This window comes from Loxodonta africana, chromosome 23 (genome assembly GCF_030014295.1).
Source record: "Loxodonta africana isolate mLoxAfr1 chromosome 23, mLoxAfr1.hap2, whole genome shotgun sequence".
Lineage (NCBI taxonomy): Eukaryota > Metazoa > Chordata > Mammalia > Proboscidea > Elephantidae > Loxodonta > Loxodonta africana.
In genome coordinates this window covers 76,780,271-76,793,520 of record NC_087364.1, presented here as the reverse complement: position 1 = coordinate 76,793,520, position 13,250 = coordinate 76,780,271, and the positions used below count along the sequence as shown (strand labels likewise).

At 46.2% G+C, this 13,250-nt stretch overlaps 2 protein-coding genes and 1 long non-coding RNA gene across 10 annotated transcripts in view; 2 read left to right on the top strand and 1 right to left on the bottom strand.

Annotated features, from left to right (window-relative positions):
- Positions 1-13,250, top strand: part of LOC111752287 (uncharacterized) — an 86,566-nt gene that overhangs the window by 51,910 nt on the left and 21,406 nt on the right. The window lies entirely within an intron of this gene.
- LOC135228544 (uncharacterized) lies at positions 4,919-12,501 on the top strand. The gene is given in 2 exon segments (XM_064275191.1): positions 4,919-5,066; positions 10,284-12,501. Coding segments are annotated over 2 exon segments (1,446 nt in total). The 3' UTR covers positions 11,582-12,501.
- Positions 12,495-13,250, bottom strand: part of SCHIP1 (schwannomin interacting protein 1) — a 147,084-nt gene continuing 146,328 nt past the window's right edge. For all 3 annotated transcript variants that reach the window (XM_064275656.1, XM_064275655.1, XM_023555352.2), the window contains one exon: positions 12,495-13,125. In XM_064275656.1, the coding sequence (XP_064131726.1) occupies positions 13,074-13,125 (52 nt within the window). In that variant the 3' untranslated portion in view covers positions 12,495-13,073. The remainder of the gene's footprint in view (positions 13,126-13,250) is intronic.

The window sequence follows — 13,250 nt, the reverse complement described above, 5'->3', positions numbered from 1 at the left end:
TTTAGCAGCTATGTGGAGGATGGACTGAAGTGATAGGGAAAGGCCACAAGTATGGAAACAGAGTAGTCAGTCAGGCCTCTTGGTTCTGGCAGAAACCCTACTCAAACTGGTATAAGAAAAATGGGGCATTACTGGCATATACAAAGGAAGAGTCCAGGGCACAGGTGGCTTCAAAGTAAATCTGAGAACTCATAGGATGTCCTCAGGGATCTCTCCCTCTCCTCCACCAGCTCTCAGCTCTGCTTGCTCTCCTTGACTTCATTCTAATGCAAAATCTCTCTCCACGTAGTAGGCAGATGGCTGCCAGCTCTTATTCTCTCAGTTGCGTGATGCCAGCATCCATGTGCTAATCGCAGCGGAGTCTGGCTCTGCTTGAGTCACAAGCACATCTGTGAAGTCATTGTTACTCGGGGTGGGGAATGAGTGCTCTGATTGGTCTGCCTGCATTACTTCTGTGACAGAGGGAGCAGGGGACCAAGCCTGATGCCACAGTGAACCACATGGAGTTGAGGAGGAGACCTCCAGAGAAACCAGAGGGGCGGAAACATGCCCTGGAAATATAAGACCGTACGAGCAGGATTTTATTGTGATACGATCGTGGAAATATAGATGAAAGGACAGAAAAAGGAGGTTTGGGGGGTATAATCGATATCAGGACTCGGTTTTATTCATTTTATCTTCTAAAACAAAGTAGATTTCTGCCTTTGCCAGCTAATTGGATCTTGTCACTGGAAGAGTATTCCAGGCATTGGTAGCCCTTTCTATGTGTTCGTTTAAAAGGAGTTCTTGCGATGCAATGCTAACTAAGCACTTCACTGCTAACTGAAAGGTCGGAGATTCAAACCCACCCAGTGGCTCCAGGGGAGACAGACCTGCGGATCTGCTTTTGTAAAGACTAGAGCCAAGAAAACTCTACGGGGCAGTTCTACACTGTGTCACGTGGGGTCACTCCGAGTCAGAATCGAGTTGACAGCACCCAACAGCAACAATATATTTATTTACTTTTGACACCATCCCTAACTAAAAAGAATCTGAGGCAACTTACAAGAATAATACAACGTTCTAAGAGGTATATTATCCGAAGCTTTCACCCAATTTGTCACAGGCGGACTGCAGATTTAGCTCTTCTCTTGGATGCCAACGCACCGAAGGAAGTCGTAGAATTTACAGTGGTCGTGAGAGCAGCTTGATCATTACTAGGCTATTGTTAATTAGTTTACTATGTTACTATTATTAGTAAACCTAAAAGGAAGATCTGCCCAGGTACTCAGAGGGTGGTCACTGGGTGGTGTGGTGAATGTCATTCTGCCAGTAAGTTTAATAAGTTTTGTGTGGCTCTTTCTTAAAATGGTTTCCAGTGGTGGCCAATGTCCTGTCTTTAAATGTATGATGGAAAATCATTGAAGTCCACGTAAACATGAAGTCCACGTAAAAATACTGTGATAGAAGTAATGTACTCTGTGTCGTAAATCCAGAATATTTTAAAATCTTAGAAAAGACTTGCAGGAGCTAGATCAACCCAGCAGTTACGTAAATAGTTTAGTATTTACTTAGCTGTGAATCCCATTAGCCAGGCAGGGCATGTGTCCCCCATCACTCTTTATCATCTTAGTCCCATCATCCCTGGTTGTCTTACAGCCAACCCACTTCAGTTTACTTGTACTAACAGCCTGGCTCCTAAATGCACTTATGTTTATGACCCTGATGAGAGGTGATGTAACCGTTGCCAACCCTTCCCTTCTCTCCACATCCCAAAGTATTTTATTATACTTTTGTGTCTTCTTTTCCCATTCCTAACTGCCTTAGATACTGGTTTTATTACACAACCTTCCATTCTCCTAGTCTTCCTGGGGCAAGTCCCCACACTCACCCCTCTCCTGCTCTTGACCTTAGGGTCTGGAAGGTAACGTCACTGTCTTCCTAAAGACCTAGCCCCACTTGAGTGTGGTGAGCCTGGTCCATGGTTTTAGATGGGCTGCATGACTGGCCTGGAAACTGAAGCCAAAGGAATTCCCAATGAAAATGCTTTCATCTTGAGCCCAGAAGCCCAGGGTAACTTTGAGTTGGGAATAGCCATAAGTATTTGTCTGAGAAACCTGAAGTAGCCCCAAGATTTGGCTTTCATTTTCTGGTGTGAATTGAAAGCAATGTGGCTTTCCCAATTAGCTGGTAATAGGGAAAAATCCATGCAAGCACCTGAAATGCAAGTCATTTGTATGTGAACTTCCTGCTTCTTTGAAATTCAAAATTCTAAGCGTGAGTGAGTATATTTGGCCCCAGATAGTAAGCACACAGATTCCTAAAATATGAAGCTGAGGCAATTGTGATGTTTTACGAAGAGCAGTTAACTGCATCAGATACCAACCAACTCTTCTGGATGATTTTACAGCCCCAAATTCTTGACAACGAGTGTAATTTAGGAAGTGATACACATGTGTGTACTTTTAGAAGAGGAAGTGGGCACTTTGGCTTTTTTATTTCAGTGGATTGGCACACCAGCTATGCAAATCAGGGGATTGAGATGATTATAAAAGAAACATGAGAGAGAAAACAAGAATTAAATTACAGTTTAGATTCCAAAACCAAGATGATTTATTTAGGACTGTTGTAAGAGGCAAATGGCCAACAAATTTCAAGTGTTGGGAAAAAAGCGTATAATTCAAATTTTCTGTTGAATGTTGCATTTATCCCTCCCCTTAAACCACATTAATTTGTATTCCCTGAGTGGTTCTTGTATAAGTGTTTGGAGGAAGTAGCCCCAAGGTTAGATTGGGAAATGGGAGGAACTCAAAAGAGGGGTTTAATTGTTGACATATTACACAAAATTCATAAAACCCACAAATGGGTAATTGAGGCTCAAACAAAAGAGAACAAAATAACAACAGCAGCAGCTCCATTCTCTGAAAGCTTGGTTTAATGATGATTAAATTATCTTGTCTGCATAGAAGATGTTGGATTGGTTCCCTTCCTACTCCTTGGTGAAGTGGCTTTAGATTTCTCGGTCTTCATCATCCTGAGACCATCACTATCTGCTTCAGTCTCATGGGCCTCAAGCAACTCCCGAGGAAATGTGACAGGACCACCTATAGCTGAGAGGAGAAACACTTGCCCTATCTTAACCTCCTAAGTAACACTTTCCATTGGCAACTATGGGATGTTGTATGGTATGGAAAGATAGTGGGTTTGGGTATTGCTCCGACTTTAATTCACTTTCAGCCTCAGTATCCCCATCTATCAAATGGGAATAATACTGACACATGGGGATGTTGTGAAGATGAAGTGAAATAATAAATACAACATGCTTAGTGGAGTCCTAGTCCCTGCGTGGCATGAATGGTTAAACACTCAGTTACTAACTGAAAGGTTGGTGGTTTGAGTTCACCTGGAAGCACCTCAGAAGGAAGGCCAGGTGATTTACTTCACAGCCACTGAAAACCCTATGGAGGGTAGTTCTATTCTGACACATATGGGGCCACCGTGAGTTGGAACAGACCCGATGCCAACGGGGTACTGGCAGTGGAGTGCCTGGTATACGGGACGCCCTCCTCTTCTACTTCCATAGTTAAGGCAAGACCAAGGAAATAAGTAATAAAGGATGATGAAGAGTGAGAAAGAAGGATGGAGAATTGGGAACCCCGGCAAAGCCCACGTGGCCACAGTGGCCTAGGAGGCAACGTTGGCTGATGGTGGCAGGCAGGGCCCTGTTAGCCTGTTGGCACTTTTTACATTCATATATTTGCAGCCCCACAAGACATTATCATTATTGTTTTGTAAAGTCAATATTCATTTTAATTTATCCACGTACTTACTCAGAGACGTTTCTCCCAGCCTCTAGCAGGAAGCAGCAAGGCAGAACACTGCAGTCCACTCAGGGGTTGAGCTGACTTGAGGCTGGGCTGCAGCCTGCTAGGCTTGGATTAGCTCTGGTTCTGCCCACTTCTGGGCAGATGCCCGTCCTCCTTGGCAGGCCCTAATTTTTGCCTCCCAGCACCACGACACGTCCAAAACTCTGCCCTCCTTTTTGGCCACTTTCTGTTGGGCTTCCTTGCATCTTGCCCTGCTCAGCCGAAGCAATGCCGCAAAGGGAAACAAGACAGAGTGCCGGTCTTGCTTTTGTTCACCTCTCTTCCCTCCAGGATTTTTGTCCTTTAAACTTGGCTGCAGAGACAGCCCTATGCTATGAGACTGCCAAAAAGCTACGCTGGTGTCTGCCTCTAAGCAGCCACCCTTTGCCAGGAATCAGTGCATGCCCTTAGGAAAAGTATCATGAAGAAAGTTGGCCAAATCTCAGTGAACTTCCTTTGTCTCTGGGATCTTGGCTGTCTCAGCTGCTCTCCAATGTCTACTGTATCCAAATACAGGGTTTGTTTTGTCTTTTTAATCTGGTATTTCTAGCTCTGTTTGGTGGAATTACTAGTCTGTTAGAAGATATTCCTTCAGATCAGGATACAGAAGGCTCATGGCTGGTGAATAAAGAAAGTCAAAGTCCTCTAAGTGGTTTTCCAGAGCTAGCTCCGTGTATCATTAGGCGGCACGAAGATTATCTAGACAGGAACCAAGGCATACTTGCCATTTGTCTTTGAACACAGGGCTTGAAGGACTAGACTGAAGCTCAGCCCCACACACTGACTCTGGTAGTCAGTCTCCAATGAGCCTCACCCTCCGCCATGCCCTTCCGTAGGCTCTGCCCACATTTAATCAGGCTCAAGTGTGTGACCAGTAGAACGTGCGGTAACTAAAGGTATGTGACTTTCAAGGCTAAGTCACTAAGACATTGCACTTTTGATTGTTCTCTTGGATTTTATAATCAAGAGTGAATGGTTGGCATTCTGCAAAGACACTCAAACAGCCCCGTTGAGAGACCCATGTTGTGGGGAACTGAAGCCTACTGCCAACAACCAGCACCAACCAGCTAGGCATGCGGCTGAGCCACTGCGAAAAGGATTCTTCTGCTGTCGTCAAGCTTTCGGATGACGACAGCCCCGGCCAGCCAACATCTGACTGCAACCTCATCAGCTGTCTCAGGCTACAGCTGCCCAGCCGGGTCACTCCCAAGTTCCTGACTGGTAGGAACTGCAATAGATAATAAATCATTGTTGCTGTTTTAAGCCACTTAGGTTTGGGGTGATTTGTAAGGTCACATTAGATAACAATACACTCACCCTGTGAAGAAATCACAGAGCACAACACAGAAGGCTGAAATTGGTGCTAAGATACATTGCGTTTGGTAGGCATAGCATTTAAAAAAATTTCGATTTTGAATCCCTTCAGTTGGCGCGTGTACTCCCATCACTCCTTGTCTCACACCCAGCTCACATCTGTCATTGGTGTCACCAGTCTGGTCCTTAAGCCCAAATGCACTTATGTTTGTGACTCTGAGGGGATGTGCGTGACCCAAGCTCCAGTCCTCCCCCTCTATGCATCTCAACCTACATCTTATTTTCCTTTGGTGTCTTTTTCCTTCAAGACTGTCTTTGACAAATGCCTTCTCGGCCTCAGCACTCCTGGGGGCGAGCCTGGCCATGAGCTTCCCTTGATCCCACCGTGGTGACTGAAGGACGTCCTTGTAGGAATCTGAAAGGCAGGTTGGGGGCTCTCGAGCTCTAGCTCTAGCTCTCACAGAGGAAATATCCTGGTCTATCCAGTCTCCGTCAGTTCCAACTCATGGCGACCTCATGCGTGTCAGGGTAGAACTGCTACATGGGGTTTTCTTGGCTCTGCCCTTTTGGAAGCAGATCATCAGGTCTTTCCTTCAAGGCACCTCTGGGTAGGTCTGACCACCAACCTTTAGGTTAGTAGTCAAGAGCTTGACCACTGGTGCCACTCAGGGGCTCCCTTCCCCTGGTAAATGACTGGACAACTGGGTTCAAGAACAGATTCAGGGGGAGGTGGCCACGGCAAGGCCTGCTGAGGAGTGGCCAAGGTCTGTAAACACCATCCTGGTTCCCTGCAGCCCGTTATGGAATGGCTCCTCTCTACTCCCCGAGTCCTCACATTCACCCAGGTTTCCTCCGCTGCTCTTGACCTCAGGGACAAGGAGTTAAAAAATACCATCTCCCTAAAGACCCACACCCCACTGACAGGTTCGGAAACTCTGAAAAGGCCTCTCCTCTCTTCTCTCCCCAGTCTTGGTTTAGCCAGAACTGCAGCGAGATGGATTTGTTACTCCTATAGAAAACATGCCCACACCTAACTATCCCTCCTGAGGTTTTCATTACTTCCCTTAAAAAATTACTTAGCCTGACAGAGCTAGCTGGTGCTCTATTCTCAGTCTGATTTGCATTCGAGACAATGACACATTTTAAAATCAGCCTTATTGAGCAGAAGGGACACGTCACTGGAAAGAGGAAACAGATGCTTTGTGATTAGTGGTAAAGCCCTTTCTCCCCACTGCCTGTAAGAGTCAACATCGTTTCACCTGGAACCCTCCCATCTGAAGTGCTCTTACGGTGAAGTATACGCTCCTCACTGACTTTCAAAGGCCACTTCTAGTACATGCAATGTGACCTAAAATCCCCTCTACAAGGTGAGATGACACACTGTTATAGACTGTAATTTCTCCTGAGAACTAACACACATCTGGAAGGGGGTAACTTTATGAGGCATAAAATTAAAGAGCTCACTTCCTGCCCTGTCTGTGCTATACCAGAGCCAGGATACACACTGCCATTTTCTGCAAAGACAAAAAGCCAATAAGATATTGATTGAATATAAAGGAGAAGAGACTCTGGTAGTAAATAACCAACAAGAAAGTCCAAATGTCTGGTCTGGAGGGTGGAAATAAAATCCCTTTTCCTGTAAGTATTCCTTTCCTCCCTTGTGTGCTTGTCTAGTGGTGCAGCAAAGTGGACTCAATAGTTTTTAAAACAAGAGCTGCATTACAACCACAAAAAAAAAAAAAAAAAAAAAAAAACCATCGCCAGCAAGTCCATTCTGACTCATGGTGACTCTATAGGATAGACTAAAACTGTCCCACTGGGTTTCTAAGCAGCGGCTGGTAGATCGGAATTGCCAGCCTTCCGGTGAGCAGCCGAGCACTTAGCCTCTGTGCCCCCAGGACTCCCCGTTCCACAGCATAAGTGTGGAGAGAAATATGGAGAGAATTTCTTAGACCCAGTTAGTCTTCGTGAATCATTTCTTCCCAAAGCTACTAAAGGAGAGCTATTCCAGATTCTCACTTAGAAATTAGGACACTTATTTTGCACAGCCAGAGCATTAATTTATAAATTATTTAACATTAATTTATACTGACAACTGAATATAAGCCTCAATTAAAATATTCTGAAAAACTCATAACCTATCAAGCACCTCATAACGAATGTATCAAATCTTTAGAAAAATATAAATGAACCCTAATGCAAAATGTAATTGCATTTCCTAAGACTCAGAACTCAGCGGCGTGGTGGTGATGATCCAGGAGTGGTTCTGAGGATCGTAGAAACAGGATTTTCCAGAGTTTTTCTGTTGTCGCTTGACAAATATGTGTGTTCTTGGCATCATAATAAAATCCGTATGCTTGTTTCTGGCATGAACTTTTTATTCATAACAAATATCATTTTGATGTTCTAATTTCTACCACAACGGCTAAAGGAAAAGATAGACTAGAGAATGGGATTCTAATTAAACTGACGAGGTCTGTGACCTGAAAAGGGCGAGTCAGCAAGCCAGAGACCGCCTAGAGGAAGGGGACGGGCCCTCTTCAAGCAGTGTAGCATGTGGTTAGGAAGACAGGCTTTGCCCTCAGAGACCTGGGTCTGTCTTCCAACTCTTTCCGAAAGGACCATGGCTGCCCCCACCAAGGGCTTGCTTTATTAAGGTAATGCTAGCTGTTGGAATAAACAAATTCAATGTCGTATGCTGGCTCAAACACAGTAAGAGCCTATTTCTCACTCTTGTAACAGTCTGAGGTGAATCCTACCAGATCACAGGCACTTCTCCCATTTACTGACGCAGACTCCGTCCATCTTGTGGCTCTGTCATCCTCTAGGCCCTCAAGATTGTTTGGATTCAGCTGGTGCAAAGAGAAAGCACAGAGAAGGCAAACCCCTTCTTCAAAGCTGTGGCTGGAATTGGGGCTCCTCACACCCACTCACACCCCGTTGGTGAGAACCAGTTATGGGGCCACGTCTAGACGCAAGAGGGGCTGGGAAATGCAGTCCCTGTTTAACCACCTGCCAGGGACAACGATCGGGTGGGGAGGTGGGGAAGCATGAATTCCAGTGAACAGCTAGCTGCGTCTGTCACAGGGATGTTTACCAGAGATGGCAGATGACACATGCCATGGAAGGAGAGGCTCTGGATCTTAGATCAGAGGTTTGAGGATGTGAGGGGCTTCGGGGTGCACAAGCCAGCCATGGAGCCTTAAGCTTGAGAGCAGTGAGTTTAAACTTGAGTGAAAGCCAGGCTGAGGGGCTTGTCTCTCAGCTGAGAGGAGTCTTAAATCAGGAAGAGAGGACCACCAGTTAACGCAAGTGTGAAAAGGGCAGTCCTGATGATCAGAGTGTCCACGTGGGCTGGTCTTCATGAAAGGACTCTGCCTAGTTTGTGCTGACGGCCGCAGTTACGAAGGTGGCTGAGGCGTGCCTCTATCCTTAGGAAATGGAGCAAACTCTGTATTCACGAGGCAGAGGTCAGTTCTTGGAGGCTGTGCCTGTGTGCAGATTTGTGTGTGTGTGTGTGCACGCGTGAGAGAGAGAGAGACACACACAAACACAGAGAGAGAGAGGGAAACAGTTTCGTAGAGGAAGTGACATCCCTGCTGATGCTGGATGTTTAAAGATGAACACGAGTCGGTGTCTTTCAGACGGGTGGGTGTCCAGTTCTGTTGCAATGAATCAACTTCTCCACAATGGCCTCTCCCTGTGAAAGGATCTATCTAAACACAACGCCATGTAACGTTAAAGAAAGGATAACGAGGAACGAGTAAAAGCACAACTACAAGTGTACGCACGTCCGCTGCTTCTCTGTTTTTAGTGGCAGAAACCTGGGAAGGTCCCTAAGGTCCACCGTTAAAGGGAACGGCTGAATAAAGTATGCTCTGTAGCTCTTAGAAAGGACGGCTTAGATCTGCATGCACTGGCCTGGAGGGACTGCCATTGGAAAAGCAAGTTGCAAAGCTATGTGTTTTATGAGATCCAAATCTTTTCGAGATTTGGCAATTCTGGCGAGGATTTTAAAATTAAGTCTTTTTCGGTGGACCGCATTTCAGTTTCAGCACTCCAGGCGGTGGGTGTCCCCGTTGGAGGTTTAGAAGGTCACCATCTTTCCTACTTGGGCCACAGGCGTTTTTCATAGCTCTCTTCCCAGGTTTGTTTCCCCAAAAGGTCCAAATTAGTAAGAGTATATTTTCAATTAGAAAAAAACAAATAACAACAAAAACCCCAAAACCCCTAGATACTGAACACTAAAAAAGAACGAAGTCGTGGCACTAGTTACCAACCCTGACTGCACGTCAGAATCACCTGGGGTCCTTTTAGACAATCCCAGTGCCCAGGCCACCCCTCTAATCCAGACATGGGTGGTTTTTAAAGCTCCCCGGGTGGTTCCCATGTGCAGCAAAACATAAGAACTGCTGGTTCAAGGACCAATAGCCTCACCAAAGTGGCAAAGGCCCAGCAGCTGCACCTGGATTCCCAAGGCTGGGAGTCACCCCCGATCACTGGCCACCCAGTTAGAGACCTTTAGGCAGAGAGAACCCTGGTTGCGCAGTGGTTAGTGCTACGGCTGCTAACCACAAGGTCGGCAGTTCAAATCCACTAGGCGCTCCTTGGAAACCTTGTGGGGCAGCTCTACTCCGTCCTATAGGGTTGCTATGAGTTGGAATCCACTTGATGGCAACGGTTTTAGGCAGAGAGAACTCTGGGCCCCACCCATTAGCTCAGGGGTGAGCAACCTGTCCTCCTCGACTGACAACTCACAAAAACCAAAAATACTTATGGGCCACACTTTTTTCCAATTCAAAATCAAAATCACTTGACTGAGATCCATAAGCATGGTAACTGTTGACTTCCTACTTTGCTAAATAAATGTCAGTCAATGGAAGCTGGCAACCCTTTTAATCCCATACAATACGTATCTGGGTATATTTTGAGAAAGGAAAATGGAGACAGTTTTCTAAATGTCTATCCTCAGATGACATCATGGACCTTACACTGAAACTAGGTGTTGTGTGGGTTGTTCTAGAAACCAGGTGTTGTGTGGGTTGTTCTAGAAACCAGGCGGTGTGTGGGTTGTTCTGGAAACCAGGCGGTGTGAGGGTTGTTCTGGAAACCAGGCGGTGTGAGGGTTGTTCTGGAAACCAGGCGGTGTGAGGGTTGCTCTGGAAACCAGGCGGTCTGTTGGTTGCTCTGGAAACCAGGCGGTCTGTGGGTTGCTCTGGAAACCAGGCGGTCTGTGGGTTGCTCTGGAAACCAGGCGGTGTGTGGGTTGCTCTGGAAACCAGGCGGTCTGTGGGTTGCTCTGGAAACCAGGCGGTCTGTGGGTTGCTCTGGAAACCAGGCGGTCTGTGGGTTGCTCTGGAAACCAGGCGGTGTGTGGGTTGCTCTGGAAACCAGGCGGTGTGTGGGTTGCTCTGGAATCCAGGCGGTGTGTGGGTTGTTCTGGAAACCAGGAGGCGTGAGGGTTGTTCTGGAAACCAGGTGGCGTGTGGGTTGCTCTGGAAACCAGGTGGTCTGTGGGTTGTTCTGGAAACCGGGCGGTCTGTGGGTTGCTCTGGAAACCGGGCGGTCTGTGGGTTGCTCTGGAAACCGGGCGGTCTGTGGGTTGCTCTGGAAACCGGGTGGTCTGTGGGTTGCTCTGGAAACCGGGTGGTCTGTGGGTTGCTCTGGAAACCAGGCGGTGTGTGGGTTGCTCTGGAAACCAGGCGGTGTGTGGGTTGCTCTGGAAACCAGGTGGTGTGTGGGTTGCTCTGGAATCCAGGCGGTGTGTGGGTTGTTCTGGAAACCAGGTAGTCTGTGGGTTGTTCTGGAAACCAGGTGGTGTGAGGGTTGTTCTGGAAACCAGGTGGTCTGTGGGTTGTTCTGGAAACCGGGTGGTCTGTGGGTTGCTCTGGAAACCGGGTGGTGTGTGGGTTGCTCTGGAAACCGGGTGGTCTGTGAGTTGTCCTGGAAACCGGGTGGTCTGTGAGTTGTTCTGGAAACCGGGTAGTCTGTGGGTTGTTCTGGAAACCAGGCGGTGTGCGGGTTTTTCTGGAAACCAGGCGGTGTGCGGGTTTTTCTGGAAACCAGGTGGTGTGAGGATTGCTTTAGAAACTAGGCGGTCTGTGGGTTGCTCTGGAAACCAGATGGTCTGTGGCTTGTTCTGGAAACCAGGTGGTCTGTGGGTTGTTCTGGAAACCAGGTGGTCTGTGGGTTGTTCTGGAAACCAGGTGGTCTGTGGGTTGTTCTGGAAACCATGTGGTCTGTGGGTTGTTCTGGAAACCGGATGGTCTGTGGGTTGCTCTGGAAACCAGGTGGTCTGTGGGTTGTTCTGGAAACCAGGTGGTCTGTGGGTTGTTCTGGAAACCAGGTGGTCTGTGGGTTGTTCTGGAAACCAGGTGGTCTGTGGGTTGCTCTGGAACGCTGAATTGTTCATCTCTGCTTGAGTTTGTGCTTCTTTAATCCCAACATGGACATCAGCTAATTAAATCTATTTTCTGAAACTCTCTGCTTAATGGGAACAGTCTGTAATCTACTTTAGACTTGGTATTTTTCTTCATTGGGCCAAGAAACCAAAAAAACCAAACCCATCGCTGTTGAGTTGATTCCGACTCATAGTGACCCTATAGGACAAAGTTAAACTGCCCCTTAGGGTTTCCAAAGAGCGCCTGGTGGATCTGAACTGCTGAACTTTTGGTTAGCGGCCTAACTCTTAACCCTGCGCCACCAGTAACCAATAGACACTGTTAAATTTTAAAATGGCAACACTGACCTTGGAAAGTGAATAAACACAGCATCTTTGGTTCATGTAGTGAACTCAGTAAATGGTGTTTCCATGTAGTAACAGGCTCTAACAAGACAAAAAACAAACAAAACCCCCAAACCTGCTAACATAGAGTCAATTCTGACTCATGGTGACCCCACGTGTTATAAAGTAGAACTGCTCCATAGGGTTTTCATGACTGTAATCTTAGGAGAAGCAGATCGACCGGCTTTCTTCTAAGGTACCGCCGGCTGTGTCCCAGCACCAACCTGTAGTGTGGAGCACAAACTGTTTGTGTCACCTCGGCACCAGCAGCTGTTAGTAAAGCAGAAACTTCCAGGCTAGTAACTTTACGTAACAACAGAAGTACTAGCTCTGACGTTGCTGACCTTTGGCCTGTTTTGGACACACACACACACACACACACACACCCTCACAATCTTCCTGGTAATTCGCTGTATTGCCTGACCTCTGAACACTTTGTTTTTTTACTGAAAAAAGCTTCCTGATGGGTAATTCAGTTGCATGACAGAAGAGAGAAGAAATACAGTTAGCACAGGACCACAGGGCTTGCTAGTGAGCAAAGAGACATATCATATGAAACAAATTCTTAATTTTTATTTTACATATTTATACATAAAACTTTCAAGAAACCCTCTGAATCCAACAGAATGTTAATAGCACATCTAGAAATGAACTTCAGGTAGTCAACATTCACAAAATGTTGAAAACTGATTAAAATATACATATTACGGAGCGCTACGACGTCACTACGAGGCAGGCATGTATTTCTGACTTGGATAGCACCATCATTCACGGGTCTTCTTCAAAACTACAGTGAAGAGTGAAAGCAGTCAGCAATAACACTGCTCCAACTGGAAGTCTCTAAACAAATAAAAATGCGCTTAAAACTACCCTTTCTGATTAACCATGATTGGTGATGGTGTAAGCACTGTACATTTTTGTAACAATATTTTTATTAAAATGCCTGGTATTTAGTGGCACAAGTAAAAAATCAAAATAAATTAAGAAGCAGAGGCCAATCACTGGACAGTAAGCTTCAGACGTTATCAATGACTAACACTGATGTTTGTCCTGCACCACCTTTAGCAACATTTTTACAACCACAGAAGCAAAATAAATTTTAGCTTATCCTCTGGTTGGATGGCTTCTTTTCACTTTGCAGGCATTTTCTCTGCCATGTGCTTCTGCTGACTTTCAGCATGTCTGTAAAATCAATAATACAATTATTTAGTGCTAAGAAGAAAAGAGCGATCCAAACTGCCTTCTAACCCACAGGTAAAAACACCCCCCAAACGGAGGCTCAGAACCACTCACAATGAAACACGTGA